This window comes from Neofelis nebulosa, chromosome 14 (genome assembly GCF_028018385.1).
Source record: "Neofelis nebulosa isolate mNeoNeb1 chromosome 14, mNeoNeb1.pri, whole genome shotgun sequence".
NCBI lineage: Eukaryota > Metazoa > Chordata > Mammalia > Carnivora > Felidae > Neofelis > Neofelis nebulosa.
The window spans coordinates 30304496-30330388 of NC_080795.1; the positions used below are offsets into that span (position 1 = coordinate 30304496).

Consider the following 25893-nt stretch of genomic DNA (forward strand, 5'->3'; position numbering starts at 1 on the left):
GAATTAAAAAAGAGAAAAAATTTGGTAACTTATGATATATGTGTAAAGGCTTATGAAAAAAGAGAACAGTAAAAAAATTGCTGTGCTGATTAAATGATGCAACAATTTCAAAGCAGCATAAGATAGTATAAAATATATTTATAATTTATATAATTTATAACATACAATTTATCAATACATTGAATCATTTATAGAAATAATTTATAAATAATATAACTATGTAGTAAATAACTATAACAAATTGTGCAATGTAAGACTTTCCCTCTCCATCCATCTTTCGGTGGCCTTCACCTTGACAGTTACATGCTGCTGGTGCAGGATCTGCGTCTTGCTTCTGCATTTTGATAGAATACTCCCTCTCATTTGCAAGGTCCTTCTTTACCTTCTCTTGTTGGTCTGAATATCACCAATTCTTTAAAATCCAGCTCAAATGTCACCCTCTAGGAAGCTTCCTGCAATTCTCCTAGTCAAAAGTTCCCTCTCTCTTTCTCCTCTGAAAGAGATCTAGCTCTACTCATCATAGTTGTTTTTGGCGAATCTTCCTCCTATTCAGTTTTCTTAAATAAAGGATCAGTATCTAAAGCACCTTTGTGTACTACAATACCTTATATGCAGTAAGACCTACATAAATATTTATGGAACAGAGAAAATCAATAACAAATCCTTTGATTTTTTGAAATCATGAAAATATTAACTTTTTTTCATCTGTTTCCTTTGTATTTTCTAAATGCATCTGAAAATATTATCTTAAAGCTTTCAGATCAACCATCCTTAGTGTCCTTTCAGTTCTTACTTTCTTCTACTTCTGCTTTGTTACAGTTACAGAGGTAATAATATTAAAAGCCTCCACCAGCCTGTTGTATAATGAAAAGCTCTTAGCCAACATGAAGGTTAAGAAGTAACTGTGTTGTGAAGTGCTAAGGATATAAAAAAGGAAAGCAAAAAAAGTGTAATCATAAATTTATAAAGAATTAATATCAAATAATTATTTGGCCATATAAAGACAGCAATTTTTCTATGCTCCCATTACAACTATAAAAGGAGGCTAACAAGTATATCAACAGGTAACATGTATCATACCAAGAAGCATTTCATAAACTCCCTTATTTTGTTCATCCTGAAGCCTCATTTCTTCAAATGAATTTTAAGACCAGTGACTACAACCTTAGCTTCCTTCATAACCTTCCTAGCATGACACAGAGCAAATGCTCAAGATAATACAGATAATGTCTTTCCTTCCCTTCACTCATGCTTTAAACAAAAACTTATTAAGAAACTTGTTAAATTGTGAAATAAAGAATGCTACCCATAACCCACAAAAAAGACAGAGTGTACTCTAGAATAAATAAGGCATAAATACTTCATTCCGAGTTCAATTTATCTAACAGTAGTCCCTAAATGTTTGATGATTTACATGACACAATCAAGTAGACAACACCTGATACACTACATTTTTTAATGCAAGACTTCTTAGAACTTCTAATATTCTAGGAATGTCACGTAAAACCTTTCCCAAATTATTTGGCAAAGAAATCTTTGTTTTCCTGAAATAACTACTTATGAATTGAGCAAGACTACTACCACTGTACTAAAGTACACAGTTTAGAAACAAAAGGATCGCAAACGTCCCATGTATGCATACCTCAGAGACAAAAATCTATCATCAATCAGTTTTTTAAAGTACAGATTTTTAAAAAATATTTTTTAGTGTTTATTTTTGAGAGAGAGAAAGCAAGAGCAGTGGAGGGGCAGAAAGGTGGGGGGGGGGGGGGGGGGGGACAGAATTCCAAGCAGGCTCCCTGCCATCAGCACAGAGCCTGATGCATAGCTTGAACTCACCAGCTGTGAGATCATGACTTGAACCCAAACCAAGAGTTGATGCTGAACCAACTGAGCCACCCAAGTGCCCCTAACCTCCTACTTCTTTTAAGAGGAAGGTTATGAGACAATAATCTTGGCCATGGATAACTTCAGGAAGTATGTCTTTTCTCTTTCTATGGTAGAATTATAAATCCTACTGTGAATTTTTCTTTGGTCCAAAGTTAAGCATTCCCCTATGTTGTTCTTAGGAATTTTTTTTTTTTAGTTTATTTTTTTTTTGAGAGAGAGAGAGTGCGCACGAGCAGGGGAGGGGCAGAGACAGAGGGCAAGAGAGAGAATCCCAAGCAGGCTCTGCACCACCGGCACGGAGCCCAATGCGGGGCTTAAACTTACAAACTGTGGGACTGTGACCTGAGCTGAAACCAAGAGTAGGATGCTTAACTGACTGAGCCACCCAGGTGCCCCAATTTTTTTTTTTTTTTTTTTTTTTTTTTGAGAGAGAGAGAGACAGAGACAGAGAGAGCATGCACACAAGCAGGGGATAGGCTGAGAGAGAGGGTGACAGAGAATCCGAAGCAGGCTTCATGTTGTCAGCACAAAGCCTGACGCGGGGCTTGAACCCCTGAGCCATAAGATCATGACCTGAGCCAAAATAGGACACTGAAACAACTGAGCCAACCCAGTGCCCCATTATTACCAATAATTTTTAAAAAATGCAATAAAACTAAGATACACTTTCACTAAAAAATCAAGATACCACAAAATCAGCTTATTAATATGATTTATGTTATTTAATATTTCATTATATAAAGTATAGTTATTTATAGAATAAATGTGACTTTAAGTCACCATGATATTTTCAATACTAAGACATAAAGGTTTACTGACTAAAAGAAAAAGGGGATAAGATATGTTGACTTATTTTCTTTTATGGTATCATATAAAATATATTTTCTTCAAAAGATTTCTTCAAAATCTTTATGATTTGAGAGTTTTTTGGTTTTTATTCTTTCTCTGTGTGTCTGAATTAACACTAACTTCCTTTTTGCTTTTGAGATGTACAAATTTTGAGAAGTAGGGACCTCCGTGTTCCTACTACCTAGAGTGCACACTGAGTTATATTTACTTCAAACTTTTTTCTTTTTTTTCCTTTCTTTTTTTTTTTTTGAGAGAGAACACAAGTGGTAGAGAGGGGCAAAAGGAGAAAGAGGGAAGGAGGGAAGGAGGGACGGAGAGAGAGAGAGAGAGAGGAGAGAGTGAGCATGAGCAGGGGAGGGGCAGAGAAGACAGGGAGAGACTCCAAAGCAGGCTCTGCACTGTCAGCACAGAGCCCAATGTGGGACTTGAACTCACGAATTGTGAGATTATGACCTGAGCTGAAATCAAGAGTCAGCTACTTAACAGAGTGAGCCACCCAGGATGCCCTGAGAGAGAGAATCTCAAGCAGGCTCCAAGCTCAGCATGGAGCCTGATGTGGGGCTCAAGGCCACAACCCTGGGATCATAACCTGAGTCGAAATCAAGAATTGGACACCTAACCAACTGAGGCACCCAGGCACCCCCAAAATATTTTTCTTGTAATAATAATACAGTAGCAATTATTAACATTTCAGCCATTTGTTTAACAAGTACTTATTGAGCACAGACTTTGTGTTAGCACTGTGTTAAGCACTGCACACTGAATGGTGAGTAAAACAGCCACGTAACCTACTATTACATATTTACCTTACAACCAGGTGGGTGAAAATCAAATAATCAGATAAATAGTCACAAACTGAAATGCTATGAAATTCAAGTACCAACCAGCCTTTCTTAGCTGGGATTTCAGGAGAGACTTAGATGCTAACGGCAATGATTTGACTATTTTCTCAGTTCCCTTAAGACTGGCACATAACTAGTACCAGCCTAGAGAAGTTAATTATTAGATACAATGTGTGTCTTACTTAAGGCATTAGGTTTTGACTTTCAGAACCAGTTGAGAGGGACTGGTACAGGTACTATGAAATAGAACTAAACTAGTCTTTGTTGGTGGTGGTGGTGGTGGTGCATGAGGAATTGGGTCAGGAAAACCAGTTATGTGAGGAAGTGAAGTTTTTAACTGAAATGTGAAGGACATATAGGTGTTATCTAGGCCATGGCTGGGTGGGATAGTAGTGTGAAACATTGTCTTTCCAGGGAACACGATATTTGAAGGCCCTAAGGGACCAAGGAGCAATGTGACTTTGGAAAATTAAAAGACCAATATAGCTGAAGAGCACTGTGGCTCCAATGGGCTACAGAAATATGAGTGGATCAAGCAAACCAGAGGGAAAGCTTTTGCAGTAATTCAGGTGAGAGATAACTGCTTAGATCAGGGTGGTGATGGTAGAAATGGAGAAAAGTAGACAGATTTGAGTGGAATTTAAAACATAAAGGAAGGGATAAGGGTAGGAGGATTGTATCAACGATAAGTACCAGGTGCTGGATAAATGATGTTGCTGAACATTGGGAAAAAAGTCTAAAGAGTAAGATTTTACCCAGTTTGAGATCACTTTGAGATATCTGAAAGATATCCTTGTCAAGAGGGAATTGCATATATGATTGCATATATATAACTTATAAATTAACCCAACTTCCCAATCTTCATATTTTTGCACTACTTTGGAGAAATATAATTATATAGTGTCATATTAACCAAAATTCTAACATGTGGGCCACTTTGTTTAAATGATTGCTAAAATACTAAATACTAAAATCAAGTTTACAGTTGGGTTGAGTATATGGTACACTGAATTTTTAACTTAGAAAATTTTTTTACATTGAAAAATTTTTAACTTTGCTGACTTTTTACAAGTGTTAATACAAATCAAATGCCAAATTCTTTTTTTAATTTAATGTTTATTTATTTATTTTGAGAGAGAGAGAGAGAGCGTGTGCGAGTGGGGAAGGGACACAGAAAGAGAGAGAGAATCCCAAGCAGGCTCTGTACTGTCAGCACAGAGCCCAATGCAGAGCTTGATCTCCTGAACAATCAGATCATGACCTGAGCCAAAATCAAGAGTTGGATGCTTGCACTGTTGGTGGGAATGCAAATTGGTGCAGCCGCTCAGGAAAGCAGTGTGGAGGTTCCTCAGAAAATTAAAAATAGACCTACTCTATGACCCAGCAATAGCACTGCTAGGAATTTACCCAAGGGATACAGGAGTACTGATGCATAGGGGCACTTGTACCCCAATGTTTATAGCAGCACTCTCAACAATAGCCAAATTATGGAAAGAGCTAAATGTCCATCAACTGATGAACGGATAAAGAAATTGTGGTTTATATACACAATGGAATACTACGTGGCAATGAGAAAGAATGAAATATGGCCTTTTGTAGCAACGTGGATGGAACTGGAGAGTGTGATGCTAAGTGAAATAAGCCATACAGAGAAAGACAGATACCATATGGTTTCACTCTTATGTGGATCCTGAGAAACTTAACAGAAACCCATGGGGGAGGGGAAGAAAAAAAAAAAAAAAAAAAGAGGTTAGAGTGGGAGAGAGCCAAAGCATAAGAGACTGTTAAAAACTGAGAACAAACTGAGGGTTGATGGGGGGTGGGAGGGAGGGGAGGGTGGGGGATGGGTATTGAGGAGGGCACCTTTTGGGATGGGCACTGGGTGTTGTATGGAAACCAATTTGACAATAAATTTCATATATTGGGGAAAAAAAAAAAAAAAAAGAGTTGGATGCTTAACCAACTGAGTCCGTCCCACCAGGTAAAATTCTTACCAATAAAAAGCAAGAAAATTCCAAATAGTGCTGTATTGGAGAGGCCAAGTAATTATATTCCTACCCTATTTTTTTGTGCTTCAATTAACTATGGTCTGTGTTTGTTCTTCAGTTTAAACAAGTTGTTGGAATGCACCTATAACCTCTTATTTAAGTTTGTCACATACCAGTTAGCAATGTCCTTGTGAGCCACTAAATTTTGAAGAAACGCTTGCAATCCTAATTGTCTATCTTCTAAAAAGTCGGCATTGTAATTATCTTTGAACCAGCGTTTTGGTGGAAGTGCTAATCGAAAGCCTGGAAACATCTCTTTTAACTGAAAAAGAAGAAAAAAAAGAAAACACAGTGTTCAACTCAATCATAGCAATTCTACAAAATCTATCCTGTTAACTACATGAAATAAACTTAAATAAAGAATAAAATCCAGCTAAGTTTTTCTTACTTCAAGTGTTTTACTTATTAATTTCTACCAGTTGTGGGTACATAGGCATTACAACTGCTCCACATCCTTGCTAATACTAGGCCTTGTCCATCCTTTTAATGTTAGCCATTCTGGTGAGTACATAGTAGTACTTTACTGTGGCTTTAATATGCATTCCTCTGTTGACAAATCGTGTTAACTATCTTCTCTGTGCTTATTTGGATCTGCATATCTTTGGTGAATTATCTAGTTAAATCTTTTAACCCCTCCACTTAAAAAAATTGGATTATTTATCTTTTATTATTAAGTTACAAGAGTTCTTTATATATTCCTGATACAAGTCCTTTGTCAGATACAGGTATGACAAATATTTTCTCCCAGGCTGTGGCTTGACTTTTACACACATTTTTTGATTCTTGCAAGTAAAAGCAGGTGATGGGTAGAGCTATTTCTGATACCTAGGAACACTGACATAGATACTTATTAATTTTAGGTGCCCAAGTTGGAATATCAAGGAGATATTTACTAATTTAAATTCTTACTAATCTTTCTTTAAAAACTTAAGAGTTATCTAAATCTCAACTTGCCTAACAAATAACACAGCAATATAAAGATGCACCTAGAGAGATGAAGAGAAATAAACACTAAATAATAGTTGAACCCTGAAAAGAAAAATAGCAAGTCATAAAGGATTATATAGCTCTAAAGAGAAACTGTTAGAAATTAGTCTTCATGAACAAAAATTATAACAATTTCATAAGAAAGCTGAGAATTCCATTTTGGTATCTGGTAACTTCACGAATTACTTTGATCTTCTTGTTTGCTTAATTATTTTTAAAAAAATCAACAGAGGTAGAAAATTATAGGTTTTATAATTCTGGGTTTATAATTATAGGTTTTATAATTGTAAATTATAATATTATAAGTTATAAATTTATATTATATATTATGTATAATATAACAATATATATAACATATAATATATATACAATAATATATAATATGTTATATATTGTGTATTATATTATAAATTTAAATTATTTTAAATTATAAAATTATAATTATAGGTTTTATAATTCTTATATTACAGTAATATAAGAACTCAGGAACAATACATAAAATTCATATATAATGGCAGAACTACATTACAAATAATACTTTAAATACCACTACCCTCCTCTAATTTCCCTCTAGCCCTGTGGACACAGCTCAGCTTTTCTTCCTCTATTACATTCTTACTGCCATTTGCTCAATCAATTCCGTACTAGAAATCTAGGTTGGTTCTAATTTTTAAGTATTAAAAACAAATTAAAACATGAAGAAAATAACAATGAACAAAACATGGTGAAAAGTATCCTTTGAACTAAATATTGCCTGCCCATATCCATGATTTCTCCTATCCCAGAAATGTGATTAAGCACAACTTTAGGAAGCCATGTACCCTAGGAAGATTCGTATTTCCAACAACGGATAACGCCACTTAAATGTCTGTCAACCTGATGGGTACAAAAGAGTTCCTTAATTTTCTTTGGAGTACTTTGTGATATTAAATGTTTTCTAACTTTATTGGTCCTTTATATTTCTTCTATGGCTTGCCTTGTTCACACCATTTACAGTATTTTCTACTTTTTGGTTTACTTTGTTTTATTTTTAAGAGTTTTTTTTAATTAAAAAATTTTTTTTAATGTTTATTTATTTTTGACAGAGAGACACAGCATGAGCGGGGGAGGGGTAGAGAGAGAGACACAGAATCTGAAGCAGGCTCCAGGCTCCCGAGCTGTCAGCACAGAGCCCGATATGGGGCTGGAACTCACAGAGTGATCATGACCTGAGCCGAAGTCGGACGCTTAACCGACTGAGCCACCCAGGGCGCCCCTTAATTTTTTTTTAATATTTATTCTTTTTTTGAGAGACAGAGTGTGAGTGGGGAAGGGGCAGAGAGAGAGAGGGAGACCCAGAATTTGAAGCAGGCTCCAGGCTCTGAGTGCAAGATCGTGACCTGAGCCGAAGTCAGATGCTTAACCGACCGGAGCCATCCAGGTGTCCCAAGAGTTTTTAATATATTGAGGGTTTTTATTATTATTCTGTTTCATAAATGCAGTAGGCAGAATTCTAGATGGCCTCATGACCTTTGCTCCTGGTGTTGTGATTTTGTTATGTTACACAAAAGAGATTTGTATGCAGATGTAATTAGGGTTACTCTTTAATTGGTCTTAAAATGGGATTATCTGGGTAAACCTAATCTTATCATACGAGTCCTCTAAAAGTACAGCTTTATTCCTTGTTGACTGCAGAAGAGAAAGTCAGAGATTCAAAGCGCAAAAAGGACCTGACCTGGCTATTGCTGACTTTAAAGGTGGAGAGGCCAGGTACAAGGGCTGGACAGCACTCTTTATGAGCTCAGAACACCTCTGCTTGACAACCGCAAGGAAATAGGGAGCTTGGTCTTACAAGTGTAAGAAACTGAACTCGGCTAACAACCTGAATGAGCCTGGAAGCTGATACTTTCTTAGAGCCTCCATATAAGAGCCCAGTCTAGGCAACAGCTTGATTTTGACCTTGTCTGACCCCAAGTGGCAAACCCAGCTGAGCCCACCTAAATCACTACACTTGATCTTAGCCAAAAGGCTGAGAAGCGATCCTACATCACTAGATAATAAAAAGGTATGTTTTAGGTCATAAAGTTTGTGCTATTGGTAAACAGCAATAGAAAACTAATACAACATGGTAGAAATACTTTTTTTGTTCATTCTCTTATTGTCACATGGTTTAGGAGATCTTATATACACATACCTTTTTCAAATTCACAAGGTTATATAATCGTTTATATTTCTGTTAGCAATTTTAAGGTTTTCACATTTTTATACTAAAAATAATTTTTTTTTCCAAAATAAAGAAATTGTGTGTAGAGATGGGTCTTTAGGCTATTAAAATTAAGTGAAATAGTTAATTTTCTTAGGAACTAGCAAAGATTTGACTTCACTCAAGTAACTCATGAGGAGGAAAAACCACAAATTTAACTGTAACAGTTAATAATGCAAAACTGAAAAGTCCATTTTAGATTTATCTAAGGACTTACTTTATCATTAAGCCTAGAGAAGTCAGTGTATCTTCTGAAAACCACCCAGCTTTCTTCTGGGGTTTTCTTTACTAGTATTTTATATACCTGTGCAGAGAAAGAGAGAGAGAGAGACTGAAAAAAAAATGTATATAAGATATTTAAAACTCCAAATCAAATATTTTTAAAACTTTTATTTGAAAACCTGGATAACAATTAGTATGTAAAAAATATCGGAAGTCACTTGGACCATCAAATATACAAATTATTACAATGCAGGCATCAAAAGCAAGATTCAGGTCTTAAGAAACATGAGTGTGACAAATTTGAGACAAATGCTTTTCTGGCACACGCTAAATAAACTCCTCAGTTCCAAAATATGTTTTATGATAAAATATTCTAAAATTGATGAAAGACTTAATCATGCTTGAAAAATAGCCACTCTTGCCCTATACAATCAATTTAACTTCTAAATTCAATAACTATTAAGCAAAGTTTTCAAATACATTTGATGTTGTTTCAATCTTCAAGGCTGAAATGCAGGTAAAAAAATATCCATATTATATAAAAGTTTACATTTCTATAATTATGCACAATTATCTAGGCTTCAAAAAAAACTTGGTTGAGGCAAGTCAATATTTTAAAAAAGCATATTATAAGCAAACTCAATTCTATTTTTTTGTAAGTATAATTTTAGAACTTATGAGGAAGTACTATGTATAAGAGAATCTCAGAGAACGTCTCCTGATAGTTTTGGTACAGTATTTTGGGCTAAACTAAATACATGACACATGTGAAATACTAAATACCCATCTGCTGAACCAGTGAAACCCTCTTAATAATGAGTAACTTTTTTTCCTGAAGTCAGCTGTGGAATAACGTTCAGCTGGAGCTCTAGAAGTGCACTTTAGCCACAGGTGGCTACTGAACACGTGAAATGTTGACAAGTCCCAAATGACAGGTGATATGAGTGTAAAATAAACACCAAATTTCAAAGACTTAGAATGAAAAAAAAGGTTCATAAATGGTTTTAGGTTAAATAAACTATATTATTAAATATAATTTCATCTGCTTTTTACTTCTGTGGCTCACAGAGTCCTACTGGTTGCTGTAGAGAAGACTTGTTATTTAGGGGCTAGATCATCCTTATCATTTGAATTTTCTCCCTTACCAGACTTCTCTTTCAACTTTTAAGGGGGGAATGAGGAATCAGCAAGGATTAGGGTTGAACTGTCCCACATCTCAAGGTAACATATAAGGATGACGAAGATTATTCAGATACCCTTTAAGGTCTGCAGAAAGTCCTGATCTAAGATAGTTGCAAAGGAGATACTAAAGAAACATTTTTTAGGAGTTACTAATCAAAACAAAAGGGATAACTTAGCTTCCAAACTTGTGAGTATGAATAACTGATGCATAATAAAAGTCAACGTCATATGGTAATAATAAGTGTTATCTGCACATAATCCATATTGTCTTTATTTTCCTGTTTTAAAAAATGAACACTCCTTTCTAAGTTGCTCTCCACAGTGGCCCCTGAGCACTTCTGCTTCTCTAAGAAAGACAAAGTACAGATTTTTGTGCTTTGTCTTCTCTAGAAAGCTCTCCCATGTTTCTATTTAAGTAGTGCTTTCAATAAAAACAATATGGACACTACTGATCATTCCCTCCTCTATGTTTTAATAGCATTTATGGTTTCTACTCTTTACTGGAAATTTAGTATATACAACTTTGTACATATTTACTTTGTAAGTAAACTATGCAGAAGCATATACTTAATTACAAAATACACATAGAAAAGCACAGAAATTATAAGTATACAACTTGATGAATTTTCACAAAACAAACACACTCAGGTAACTAGTACCAAGTGCAGGAAAGAAAACATTACCAACTGAAGAAGCCCAATCCTTCCCAATCTGACTCATCACTCCTCCTAGTCACTTTTGTTCTTTGTATTTTTAAAATTAAAAAAAAAAAAATTCCTATTTATTCTGAGAGAGAGAGAGAGAGAGAGAGAGAGAGAGCAAGCACACACATGAATCGCGTAGGGTCAGAGAGAGGGGGAGAGAGAATTCTAAGCAGGCTCCGCATTGTCAGTGCACAGCCCAATGCAGGGCTCTAACTCAAGAACTGGGAAATCATGACCTGAGCCTAGATCAGAGTTGGACGCTTAGCTGACTGAGCCACCCAGGCACACCCACTTTTCCTCTTAAACAATTTTCAAAGACTTGATGCTCTCTATTTTACCAGATCTTACCAGTCATTCTTAATACTTGTTTAGTTAAGAGATCAATTCAAAGAAATATATCTAGGAAACATTATCTTACAAACCTAAGATTCCTCCCAAGCTTGTATTTCCAGCTCAGACCTCTCCCCTAAATTCAACTTATATTAATATACATATACATAATACATGCTTGCGTACACACTACGTGTACATACACAGACAGGTACATGACACCTCCATTTTGATGTCTACTAGGTATCCCAAACCTAGCATGTCCAAAACCAAATCCTGATCTTGCCCTCATAATCTGATATCTAATTAAACGGCAATCCTATTCTTCTCATTTTTTACCCAAAAACTTTGGGATCATCTTTGATTTCTTTTTCTCCCACATCTCAAGGTTCTATCTTCAAAATGTGTCAGAATCTGATCACTTGTTAGAAATTCTCCCACCATCCTGTCCATGCCACCATCATGTCATCTACCGTGGATTACTGCAAGAACCTAATACCTTCCGTTTCCATTATTCCCCCACAAAATCTAGTTTCAACTCAGCAGCCAGATCAATCTTTTTTAAAAATTAAGTCAGATCATGTGACTTTAAAACTTTTAAAATTTAAACATTTAAATCCTTTAAAACATTTTCAAAGATTTTCATCTTGTGCAGAGTAAAATCTAATGGCCTTACAATGGCTACATGCTCTATTTGATCTGTGTGTCACACTCCCTTGTCTTTACTTGTTATTTCAGTTCCTACATCTCTCCCCATGGCTTCTTTGCTATCAGCCACCAGGGTCTCTGTAGTTGTCTCACCTGTCAGGAAAGTTCTTTCCCCACATACTCTCATGGTTCGCTGTCTCTTAGTGCTAACATCTTTTCTATGAGGCCATGATTGACAATGTTATTTAAATTGCAACTCCAGTTGTGGGGGAACTTCCTTCACTCTTTTATTTTCCTCTATAGCACTTATCACCATATGACATACCAGCATTTAAAAAAGTTTACTTTATCTATCATTCACTCATTTGGGTTGCTGTACCCCCAAAATGTTGAATTAATGAATTAATGAATAAAAATGACTTTACAGGGGCGCCTGGGTGGCGCAGTCGGTTAAGCGTCCGACTTCAGCCAGGTCACGATCTCGCGGTCCGTGAGTTCGAGCCCCGCGTCAGGCTCTGGGCTGATGGCTCGGAGCCTGGAGCCTGTTTCCGATTCTGTGTCTCCCTCTCTCTCTGCCCCTCCCCCGTTCATGCTCTGTCTCTCTCTGTCCCAAAAATAAAAAAAAAAAAAAAAAAAAAAATGTTGAAAAAAAAAAAAAAAATGACTTTACAACTGTTACTTACTTCTTTCCCTCTAGAAAATGAGTTACCACTTTAATTTCCAAAAAAACTCAGGTCCATGCAGATTTCCCAACACATCACCAGTCTCATGAAAATTTAACTCCAAAGATTGTCTCTCTTCATAAATTATCTCAACGCTCTGGTGAACATAGATGCAAAAATCCTCAATAAAATATTAACAAACTGCATTCAACAATACATTACAAGGATCATTCACCACAATCAAGTGGAACTTATTCTGGGAATGCAAGAATGGCTCAACATCTACAAAGCAATCAACATGATACACCACATCAACAATACAAAGGATAAAAATCATATGATCACTTCAATAGATGCAGAAAAAGCATCTGACAAAATCCAACATCTGTTCATGAAAAAATTCTCAACAAAATACATTTAGAAAAAAGATATCTCAACATAATAAAGGCCATATATGAAAAGCCCACAGTTAACATCATACTTAGTGGGGAAAAACTGAGAGCTTTTCCTCTAAGATCAGGAACAAGACAAGGATGTCCACTGTTGCCACTTTAATTCAACATAGTACTGAAAGTCCTAGCCACAGCAATCAGATAAGAAAAAGAAATAAGAGGTATCCATTTTTGTAAGGAAGAGTTAAACCATCACTATTTGCAGATGATATGATACTGTACACAAAAAATCTTAGACTCCACCAAAAAACTACCAGAATTAATGAGTTATGTAAAGTTGCAGAATATAAAATATATACACAGAAATTGGTTGCATTTCTACATACTAGTAACAAAGTAGCAGAAAGAGAAATTAAGAACACAATTCCATTTACATTTGTGTCAAAAAGAATAAAATACCTAAGAATAAACTTAACCATAGAGGTGAAAGACCTGTACTCTGAAAACTACAAAACAAGGATAAAAGAAATTGAAGACAACACAAACAATTGGAAAGACATTCCATTCTCATGGACTGGAAGAATGGTGTTAAAATGTCCATCCTACCCAAAGCAATCTACAGATTCAATGCAATCCTTATTGAAATACCAATAGCCATTTTCCATAGAAATAGAATAATCCTAAAATTGGAACCACAAAAAACCCTGCATAGCCAAAGCACTCTTGAGAAACAAGAACAAATCTGTAGGTATCAATATTCGCAGATTTCAAGATATACTACAAAGCTATACTAATCAAAACAGTAAGGTAATGGCACTAAAATAGATACACAGATCAATGGAATAGAATAGACAGCCCAGAAATAAACCCATGCTTACTTATACAGTCAATTAATCTATGACAAAGGAGGCAAGAACATACAATAGGAAAAAGACAGTCTCTTTAATAAATGGTGCTGGGAAAACTGGAAAGTGAACCTGGATCACTTTTTAACACCTTACACAAAAATAGACTCAAAATGGACTGAAGACCTAAATGTGAGACCTGAAACAATAAAAAAAGAGAATACAAGCAACAAATTTTTTGACATCAGCCTTAGCAACATTTTTCTAGATATGTCTCCCAAGGCAAGGGAAACAAAAGAAAAAATAAACTATTGGGACTACATAAAAATAAAAAGCTTTTGCAAAATGAAGGAAACCATCAAAAAAACTAAAAGACAACCTAGTGAATGGTAGAAATTATTTGCAAACAATGTATCTGATAAGGGGCTAATATCCAAAATATATAAAGAACTTATACAACTCCACATCAAGAATACCCACAAGTAGGGGCGCCTGGGTGGCGCAGTCGGTTAAGCGTCCGACTTCAGCCAGGTCACGATCTCGCGGTCCGTGAGTTCGAGCCCCGCGTCAGGCTCTGGGCTGATGGCTCGGAGCCTGGAGCCTGTTTCCGATTCTGTGTCTCCCTCTCTCTCTGCCCCTCCCCCGTTCATGCTCTGTCTCTCTCTGTCCCAAAAATAAATAAAAAATGTTGAAAAAAAAAAATTAAAAAAAAAAAAAAAAGAATACCCACAAGTAATCCAATTAAAAATGGGTATTATGGGGCACCTGGATGGCTTAGTCAGTTAAGCGTCTGACTCTGGCTCAGGTCATGATCTCACTGTTTATGGGTTCAAGCCCCGCGTCGGGCTCTGTGCTGACACCTCAGAGCCTGGAGCCTGCTTTGGATTCTGTGTCTCCCTCTCTCTTTGTACCTCCCCCACTTGTAATCTGTCTCTCAAAAATAAATAATAAACATTAAAAAGAAATGGGCAGAAGACCTGAATAGATATTTTTTCAAAGAAGACATACAGCTGACAAATAGACACATGAATAGAAGATGTTCAACTTCATTAACTATAAGGGACATGCAAATCAAAACCAGAACGAGATATCACCTTATATCTATCAGAGTGGCTAAAATAAAAATGGTAAGAAATAATAAGTGTTGCCAAGGATGTGGAGAAAAAGGAACCTTTGTACATTTGTTGGTGGGTATGTAAATTTGTACAGTCACTGTGGAAAACAGTATGGAGGTTCTTCAAAAATTTAAAAATAGAATTATCATAAATACTGGGTATTTACCCAAAGAATATGAAAGCAATAATTCAAAAAGATATACCCCTTTGTTTACTGCAGCATTACCATTTATAGTAGCCAAGATATGGAAGCAACCTAATTGTCCACTAATAGATGAATGGATAAAGAAGATGTGGTGTGTATATAAACACATACACACACATATATAGACAAATAGACACATATACAAAACTGAATATTACACAGCCATAAAAAAGGATGAGATCTTGCTGTATGTGACAACATGGATGAACCCTAGAGGGTATTATGCTAAGCAAAATAAGTCAGACTGAGAAAGACAAATAGCCTATGATATCACTATGTGGAATTTTAAAAAAACAAAACAAATGAATAAACAAAAAGCAGAATCAGATCTATAAATATAGAGAATTGATGGTTGTTGAAGGAAAGAGGGGTAGGTGAAAGTGCAAAATGGGTAAAGGGAGATACAGGTCTCCGGTTATGGATGAATAAGTCATGGGAAAAAGGTACAGCATAAGGAAAATAGTCAATGACACTGCAACAGTGTTGTGTGGTGACAAAGGGTGGCTACACTTATGGTGAACATAGCATAATGTGTAGAAAAGTTGAATCACTATGTTGTACACCTGAAACAAACATAACACTGTGTGTCAACTATATTGATAAAAAACTTAAAAAAAAAATTAAACATATCCTTAACAACAAAAATCCCTAATAACAAAAAAAAGTTATCACAACAACTTTTTTCTTGGAGGTCCTACTATACTGTCATAGGTTTATAGCATGAAATGTTGAAGTAAACATAAAAACTTTGTATCAAGAAAATCCAAGAAGAACTATTTCAATTATAAGTATATTCAGCAAGGTCTCCAGATACAGAAACACATCGACACACAAGACCATAACATATAAACTAGCAATTAACAAAAAGAAAACAAAACAAGGTATCAAGAACATCAAACAACATATTTCTCAGTATTCAGAAATAAAACTAGGGGCACCTGGCTGGCTCAGTTGGTAGAGTATGTGACTCTTGATCTTGGGGTTGTGAGTTTGAGTCCCACGTTGGGTATAGAGATTACTTAAAAAGAAAAAAAAAAAAACTTAAAAATGAAAGACCTCTGCTCTGAAAAGTACAAAACATTAAAAGAAGTTAATGACTTCCGTGTATGGATTAGGCTCATAGATGCAGAGACTCAGTGGTGTATAGATGTCAGTTCTCTCCAGTCTATAGATTCGATACAACTGCAGTGCAAAGAGCCAAGGATAACCAAGACAGTCTTGAAGAACAAAGCTAGACTACTTAAGACAGCAGGTAGCCAGGCCTCTCATACTGCATTAGTAATTAAGGACAATGTGGAATTGGTAAATGAAGGAAAAATGGAACACAGAAACCCATATGTTCATGATTGCCTGATTTATGACATAAGCAACTGTGCAAATGTGGACAGAGTTGTCTTTTCAATAAAAACCGGATTACTTTATCCTATATTGAGGGGAAAAAAATGTCTTGACCCTTATCTCACACCACAGACAAAAATCAATTCCAGATGCTTTACAGATCTAAATGTGAAAGGTCCAACAATAAAGTTTTTGAAGAAAACATAGGCCAACATCTTTGTAAGCTGGGAATAGGTAGATTTTAAAAGTGTTAGGATGCCTGAGTGGCTCAGCTGGTTAAGCATCTGACTTCAGCTCAGGTTATGATCTCATGGTTCACAAATTCAAGCCCCATGTGGGGCTCAGAGCCTGGAGCCTACTTCAGATTCTGTATCTCCCTCTCTCTCTCTGCCCCTCCCATGCCTGTGCTCGGTCTCTCTCACTCTCAAAAATAAATTAAAAACACATTAAAAAGAAAAGTTAAAAAAAAGTGTTAACCGTAAAAGAACAAGTATTAAGATATTTATATTTGTATAGTATATATAAAGCATATTAATAAATTAATAAAGCATATTTATTACTACGTACTTTTGTTTATCTAATGCATCATTAAGAAAGTGAAACGGCAAGCCACAGAGTGAGAGATAACACAATGCATGCTGTAAGAAAAAACTTATGTGCAAAATGCAGAGAAAACTATAATTCAAGTGGAAAAAACTTTCCCAAAGAAAAAGGAATAAAGGTCTGGAACAAATACTTCACAACAGGAATGTTTTGGCTATCCATCCAATGGCCAAAAACATCTTCAATTTAACTAGCCATTTAAAAAATGCAAATTAAGAACATAATGTGATATTACTCTATCCACCAGAATAGGTAAAATGAAAAAGATGAAAAATACCACACATTGGGAAAATGTAGTGTAACTAGAACTCTCATACCCTGCTTACAGGAGTATAAATTAGTACAACCACTCTGGCACACTGTTCATCAATATCTTCTAAAGCTAGGCATATAATCTAGCAGTTTTACTCCTGGGCAGATACCAAACAGAAATGTGTACATGTGTTTACTGAGTGACAAGTACCAAAAGGTTCATTGCAGTAGCATTTGTAACAGCCCCAAACTGGAAATTCTACAAATGCTTCAACAGTAGAATGGTTTAATAAATTGTAGTATATTCACAAAAAAGGAATACGATCAGTAACAAAAATGAGCTACCTATAATTACACGCAAGTTTAAGGATAAATCTTACAAACACAATATTGAAAAGACCACACTTCAAAGAGTACATACTCTGCAATTCCATTTACATAAGGTACAAAAATAGGCAAAATTAATGCAGGCTATCAGGAAGAGTGGGTATTGACTGACAAAGAGCATGGGGGAGGTGCATTTTGGATGCTTGTTCTGTTTCTTGATCTGTGTGCTAATTTCACAGAAATTTCTCGTTTGTGAAAATTCGTTCAAATAAAACAAAGGTTTCCTACAGCATGACAGTATTTAGAGTTGTAAAAACCACTTGAATTTTATGTTCAAGAAATTACAAGTATAGGTAACAATTAAACCCAATTTTTCACTTTCTACTGACGTACAGAAGTTAATACTCACGGTAAATTTAGCTCTTTCTTCCATCACCTCATAACCCAATATAGTAGGTGTAGAGGGTCTATCTTCCAAACACACTGTTTCAGGATTTTGTTCCTCACTTTCTCTTGGTCTAGTAGAATACTCAATGGAAGAATCTGCACCTGTAAATTTAGTCCTAATGAGGGGACTGCTACAGACAGATGAAGTACTATCCATTTGATCAGGTACACTTGTCTGTTTAAAATTACCCATATTTGAGTCCTCTAACTGGCCTTTGGAAGAGTTTGAACTTGTTGAGATACTCCCAAAAGAAGAACTTCTTTGGTTTCTGTTGGTTGTAAAAGTGGAAGCAGAGTTCCCTATGGGCATAGGAACTGGGACATAAGGAGTTGCCATCTTCTTTTAGCTTTTGCAACAAACCTATACGCTGCTGAGTCCAAACATTTAGAGAATAACTAATATGAAATCCATTATTTTCTTCTTGGGAATTCACTATCTAAAAATGAGAAGAACATATTGAAGGTTAGTCTTTAATTTGGAATGTTATCCCCCAAACCCCCAGAATGTTCACATTCATTTCTTTTGATTTTGTGACACTCGGTTACTTTATGCGGAATGAAAACATGCCCCAAACCTCTTTCTTTAATCCCAAACTATCATCTGTAAGGACTCTCATTTGCAAGGTAAAGAGAGTAAAACTACTCCAGTCTTTTTCTTGACTTTCATACTACAGGTTCTTTTTAATCTCTACTTCATTTCCTTGTGACAGATTTCTGTAATGTTCATTTTAACGTGATTTCACCTACATAGAAGAGTTGGAAACAGGACGAGTGGTAAAGCCCTTTCTGAAACTTTATTGTCTGCTTACAGTCCTGACAGTTCTACATACAAGGAGGGAAGGAGGGAAGAAAAGAAAGGGAGGAGAGTTATTCATAATTCCGTTTGATTTAATTAGCAAAACTCTAAAGAATTACCCTGAGTAATAACAGTGAACCAGAAGCTTAGATGTTACAAAGCAAACATCAACTGCTCTTAAAATTTTAGTTTACTAAATACAGGATGAAATGTACTGGAAAAACTCCTGGTCAATTTAAACTAATCAAATAAAACCCAATGAACATTAAACTTATATCCTAAAATATGAAAAGGTTGAAAGTGAAAATGTTCTTCAGTCTCCAGATCATCAGTAATCCTGCTATGCTAAAAACTGAGGGTAGTCAACAAATCTTTACAACTCATACTCAATAATCTGTTGTCAAAAGTACCAATTTATCTTGTCTCAGAATAATCTCATACAAGGAAGAAAAGGTTTACCACTAAGTTGTTAAATAATAAACTAAGAAACTGTAATAACTACAGACCTGTGAAATGGCACATAACAAAGGGTCTGCCTATCTTAACTACATCTATGCAACTCTACTAGTGAGAAAGGTAGGAATGGAGCTGCTTGGGCTTGGAAAAGATGCTGATGTAAGATTTTTAATCCAGCACGTGGCTCTGGGCAACCTTCCTCATCATCAAAGTTTCAAGAAACTCGAGTTGCTGATTCACTGCTCCTCGGTTCTGACTGATGCTCCCCCCACACTCCCAAGAAGTAAATAAAAGTCTGAAATCTTATCCTTTTCAAAGCCCGTGGGATAGCCCTGCCCCTTGCTACTCAACTAACTACCTGAGGCCACAGGGCTGGGGGAAGGACGCGCGTATCAACACAATCACTGACATGCAAAGAAGTGAGCGCTACCCAAACTTTAAGAAAATGTACTGGGCTCATTAATAGCGTGTTCACTTTTGCCTTGGCATGGAGATGCTCCGAAGCCTGACATCTTAGTCCTACGCTGGAAAAACCTTAGGCAGGTGAGGTGGCCCGAGCCTGAGCAACGAGGTAGGAGAGAGAAGTGGGTGGCGAGAGGAAAAGTGGAGAACCCAGGGGCAGCTCGACCTCAGGAGTGCCTTGTCAGGGTGAGCAGGCCACGGGATTTCGGTTCATTGGGTGGGAAGACCCACCGCTCTCCGGAGCTCCCAGGGGCCCCAAGACGGTCCCAACTCCGCCGCCCCGCGCGAGGCCAGCGCCTCCAGACGCGCGGCAGAGTCGGCGGTGGCCTGAGGGTGGCCCGGCGGTGGCCTGAGGGTGGCCCGAAGGTTCCTGCGGGGCCCGTCCACCCTCCGGTGGAGTCCGCCAGACGCCCGCCAGCCAAGGGGGCGCAGGTGTCACTCGAAACAGCGCCCGGGAAAGCGCCCGCCGCCTCGTCCCTACCTCAGCCCCCTCCGCGATCCCGTAGAGCGCGCTTCCCCGTGACGGTTAAATCCGACCCTCCTTAACCGCAGCTTTTCGTCTCCACCCACGGGACCAAGAAGCCTCACGTGACCTTCCGTCCCCCAAAGCAGCCGCTCACTGCCTCAGCCCGGCTTTACCCGGCTGCTGCGGAGCCCAGGATCCCTGCGAGGTGGAGGGAGGGGCCAATCCGGGCCGCCTCTCCAGGAAGTGACGTCACGCAAAGAGCTTTTTCTCCCTCCTCCTCAGCCCCCTACCCCCGGAGGCACTAATTCGAATTGTGCGTGCGGCTAGGGCTCTTTGGCAGCTGGGTTGGACCTAGTGTTGTGGTAAGAATTCTACTTTCTCTTCCCTAGCTTTATTTTTATAAACTAACTTTGAGAAATGGAGGCAAAGACGCCTAGTTTGCCGCACACGGGATCAGATTTCAGTTCCGTGGAGGAACTACAGTCAGCATTGGTCCAGGCTCCTGCTTTGCATCCTGGGACTTGTAGTCATCACTAGCTTGGGCTGGTTCTAATAGATTATAAATTGTTTTCTGAAATTAGTGGAGCTAAGATCATCCCTTGATTTCTAAGGTTTTGGAACATTCCCAAGACTGGGAGAAATTGATAGTTGTAATTTCAAAATGACCATAGGAAGATAATATAGTTTGTGGTGTAATAAGGGTTTTGGGTTGATATTTCCCTTCTTGTGTGAGTGTGACATAAAAAGAGAATTGTATGGAAACAGTAGACTAAAACATGAAGTAGTTTTCAGGATAGAGTTGGCAGTCTTGGCCCTGAAGTGCCAGTTATATTCATGGGTTCTGTAAGTGAATAGGGGTATAGAGAGAAAAGAAAAAAATGAACCTTGGAGTAATTCCTTCACCTGTGGATAGGTCTGCAGGTGGTAGCAAGTTACTTATGATGAGAAAAACCTGACTGTCCAATATCAAGGAAGCCAAGACAAATTAAACTTTCAAGAAGCAAAGGTGTACAAATACCACAGTTAAGAGGAGGAAGGATCTAGAAAAGTTTATTGAAACTGTCCAGGAAGAACTTCCTTCACGGATTATTGAAAGGAGCATACAGGATATAGATACCATGTGTTCTTTATCTATTTGGTATTGATAAATGTCTACATTTTACTTACAGAAAACAATCTGAACATCTTTTTATAATATAAAATAATTTATTTTTATTATTTTTTTAATGTTTATTTTTGAGAGAAGAGCAAGCACGTGAGCAGGGGAGGGGCAGAGAGAGAGAGAGAGAGAGAGAGAGAGAGAGAGAGAGAATCTGAAGCATGCTCCATCCTGTTAGGTCAGAGCCCGATGAGGAGCTAGAACGAGCCGTGAGATCATGACCTGAACTGAAATTGGATGCTTAAACGACTGAGGCACCCAGGCACCCCTAAAATGAAATAGTTTTTTAAATTGAAGGTATAATTTACATATTATGTTAGCTTCACATGTGCAACATAATTAATTGACATTTGTATATATTGAGAAAATGATCACTACAATCATCTCCATACATAGATCCAAGGTTTTTTTTTTTTCATGTGATGAGGATTTTTAAGATTTACTTTCTTGGCAACTTTCTTTTTTAAATTTTTTAAAAATTTTTTAATGTTTATTTATTCTTGAGAGAGAGAGACAGACACAGCATGAATGGGGGAGGGACAGAGAGAGAGACACACAGAGACGCAGAGTCCAAAGCAGGTTCCAGGCCCTGAGCTGTCAGCACCGAGCCTGACGTGGGGTTGGAACTCATGAACTGTGAGATCATGACCTGAGCCGAAGTCGGATGCTTAACCGACTGAGCCACCCAGGTGCCCCTTAGTAACTTTCAAATATGCAATACAGTATTAGTTGTCATAGTTACCATACTGTACATTATATTGTCATGACTTACTTTATAACTAGAAATTTATACCTTACCTTTTGACTTCCTTTACTCATTTTGCTCATCTCCCCTCCCACCTTTGGCAACCACCAGTCTGTTCTCTGTATCTATGAGCATTTTGTTTGTTTTGTTTTTTAAATTCCATGTGTATTCTGTATGTAAGTGAGATCATATGGTATTTGTCTTTCTTTGACTTATTTCACTTACCATAATGCCTCCTAGGTCCATCCATGTTGTCACAAATGGCAAGATTTCATTCTTTTTTTATGGCTACATAGTATCCTGTACATCTTCTTTATCCATTTATTTGTTGATAGACATTTTAGTTGTTTCCAAATCTTGGCTATTGTAAATAATGCTGCAGTGAACATGGGAGTCCATACTTACTGAGTTAGTATCTTCATTTTCTTTGGATAAATATCCAGAAGTGGATTTGCTGGATTGTACGGTAATTCTATTTTTAATTTTTTTGAGGAAACTCCATATTGGTTTTTTTTTCATTTTTTAAAAAAATGTTTATTTAAAGACACTTTCTTTTTTTAAAGTTTATTTATTTATTGAGAGAGAGAGAGAGAGAGAGAGAGACAGGGAAAGACAGGGGCAGAGAGAAGTAGAGAGAGAATCCCATGCAGGCTTCGCACTGTCACTGCAGAGCCCAATGCGGGCCTGAACTTACAAACCGTGAGATCATGACCAGAACCAAAATCAAAAGTTGGCTGCTTAACTGACTGAGCCACCCAGGTGCCCCTATTTATTTATTTTTGAGAGAGTATGCACACGTGAGCTGGCACAGGAGTAGGGGAGGGGCAGAGAGAGAAGGGAGAGAGGATCCAAAGTGGGCTCTGTGCTGACAGTAGAGGGCCTGATGTGGGACTTGAACTCACATACCATGAGATTGTGACCTGAGCTGAAGTTGGATGCTCAACCAACTGAGCCACCTAGGTGCCTTTATCATGTTTTTTGTTTTTTGTTTTTTGTTTTTTTTTTCTTAAGAGAGAGCATGAGTGGGAGAGAAGGGCAGATGGAAAGAGAGAGAATCTCAAGCAGGCTCCATGCTCAACACGGAGTTTGACACGGGGCTCAATCCCACAATCCTGGGATCATGACGGAGCTGAAATCAAGAGTCAGATGCTCAGGACACTTGGGTGGCTCAGTTGGTTAAGTGTAGGATTCTTGTTTTTGGCTCACGTCATGATCTCATGGTTTTATGAGTTTGAGCCCCACATCAGGCTCTGTGCTGTCAGTGTGCAGCTTGCTTGTGTCACCTTTAAGAGGGGATTCTCTCCCTCTTCCTTCCCCTCCCCCAGTCACACTGTCTCTGGCTCTCTCAAAAATAAATAAATAAACTTTAAAAAAAAAAAAAAAAGAAAAAAGACGCTCAACCAACTGAGCTACCCAGGGGACCCTCCATACTGTTTTCCACAGTGCCTGCACCAATTTACATTCCCACCAACAGGGCATGAGAGTTCCCTTTTCTCCACATCCTCACTGACATTTGCCATTTCTTGTCTTTTTTTTTTTTTTCAGTAATGCATGCGTATAGTTTAATTTTTTAAAGTAATTTTTATACCCAGTGTAGGACTTGAACTCAGAGCCTCGAGCTTCAGAGTCTCATGCTCTACTGACTGAACCAGCCAGGTGCCCTTATTTCTTGTGTTTTTGATAATAGCCATTCTGGCAAGTGTGAGGTGATATCTCACTGTGGTTTTTCTTTAATTTTTTTTTATTTTTATTTTTAGGTCTTAATCTAAATTCCAGTTAGCATGCAGTGTAATATTAGTTTCAGATATACAATATAGTGATTCATCACTTCCATACAACACCCAGTGCTCATCACAAGTGCACTCCTTAATCCCCATCACCTATTTAACTCATTCCCCCATCCCCCTGCTTTCATTGTGATTTTGCAGTACATTTCTATGAGGATTAGTGACAACTGAGTATTTCTGCATATGCCTGTTGGCCATCTGTATGCCTTATTTGGAAAAATGTCTATTCAGATCCTCTGCCCTGTTTTTAATTGGATTTGTTGTTGTTGTTATTGAGTTGTAGGAGTTCTTTATATATTTTGGATATTAACCACTTAACAAATCCCACATGATTTGCAAATATTTTCTCCCACTCAGTAAATTGCCTCTTCATTTCATTGATAATTTCCTTTGCTGTGCAGAAGGTTTTTAGTTTGATACAGGCCCACTTGTTTATTTTTGCTTTTGTTGCCTTTGCTTTTGAGGCTGGTTACAAAAAAATCATTGCCAAGATTCATGTCAAGGAGCTTACCACCTATGTTTTTGTTTTTTGTTTTTTGGAGTTTTTTTTTTTTTTAGTAGTTTTATGGTTTCAGGTTTTACATTCAAGTCTTTAATCCAGTTTGAGTTAATTTTTGTGTATGGTGTAAGACAGTGGTCCAGTTTTATTCTTTTACATGTGGCTGTCAAGTTTTCCCAACACCATTTATTGAAGAGACTATCGTTTCTCCATTGTATATTCTTGGTTTCTTTGTTGTAAATTAATTGATTGTGTAAATATGGTTTTATTTCTGGGCTCCTGAATGTCTTTACTAATCATGAAAGAATGTCCTGTGGTTGTCAGAGTAAAAGTCACATCATCATAGTGCATATGTAATGGTTAGTCTCTGTGCAATATTTTAGTTAAGTTTGGATGACTGTATACAGCACATACAAGCAAATTGATTTCTATACATTTTAGTTTGCAGAGTAACAACAGCCTATTTTCCTTCCCTTTCTTTAATTTTATGTAAAATGTATACATCTAGCAGGATATTTTGAGCCCATTCTAGATACAATTTTATACAATGTCGTATAGATATTTGTAATGATGGGGCAAGGGGTGAGTTTAGGGAGAGAGGGAAGAATGGTAACAACAAAAACAAAAACAAAAAGGAACAGCAGAAAAAAGTATGTGCAATAGGCAAACATCTCTTGAGGTGGCTTCTTAGAGTCTCACATTTCCCCTTTCTCTGGAACTCTCTGCTTCTATAAGGTTGGGCCCCTGGTGGCCATCTTTGTAATATGTTAGTCTTACAATGTGTTGTCATGGTTGATTGTGTCTGAGGAGGACATTTGACCTAAATTGTGTCCAATGGATGCTTTCTCCTAGCAATTAAAAGAAGTAGGAGGAAGATGCAGACTGAAAGTCATAGGAGGTGAAGTCAGATAAAGGAAATTCTATGGTAAGAGGGTCAGTGAAGTCCCACTGCTGAGGTCACTAGAGTTGAGCTGGTTCCCCCCATTCTTGACTTTTACTTGGAGTTCATGAGATACCCTAGTGTACTTTCAATAGATTTGCTTTTTGCTTACACCTGGCCAGAGTTGCTTCTTCTGCTCATACCCAAAAGTACAACTTATAGGGCAAGTTGGAATGAGGCAAACTAAATATGAATTTTAAAAGTGGATAAAATGCAAACAGTTCTTTCTCAGAGATTTATAATAACTAAAATAATATAAAAAAACAACTCCTTTTCAGTTATTATTTTGGCATAATCTCATGGCTTCCCTAATTCATGAATGTTCTTTTTCATAGGCAGTGTTTCTGTGATTTAATATTCAGGATCTGTAATCTATTTTCTATTTTCTCACTGCCATGAAATTGTAAGGGTCCAGAGAAAGAACCACAAGTGACCTATTCTATTTTTTTATTT

The 25893-nt window shown here is 37.1% G+C and overlaps 1 protein-coding gene across 4 annotated transcripts in view; it reads right to left on the reverse strand.

Moving 5' to 3' along the window:
- The window catches only part of SNX16 (sorting nexin 16), a 44318-nt gene extending 23785 nt beyond the window's left edge, over positions 1-20533 (reverse strand). Inside the window, exons 1-5 of one of the 4 annotated variants that reach the window (XM_058699956.1) lie at positions 20326-20533; positions 18320-18567; positions 18093-18232; positions 9076-9162; positions 5743-5891 (exon numbers count right to left, since the gene is read on the reverse strand). In XM_058699956.1, coding sequence (XP_058555939.1) covers positions 5743-5891; positions 9076-9162; positions 18093-18232; positions 18320-18467 — 524 coding nt within the window. In that variant the 5' untranslated portion in view covers positions 18468-18567; positions 20326-20533. Of the gene's footprint in view, positions 1-5742; positions 5892-9075; positions 9163-18092; positions 18568-19833; positions 20180-20325 lie in introns of those variants that run through there. The other 3 variants (XM_058699953.1, XM_058699954.1, XM_058699955.1) reach the window with 3 other exon arrangements.
- Positions 20534-25893: the final 5360 nt, after the last annotated feature.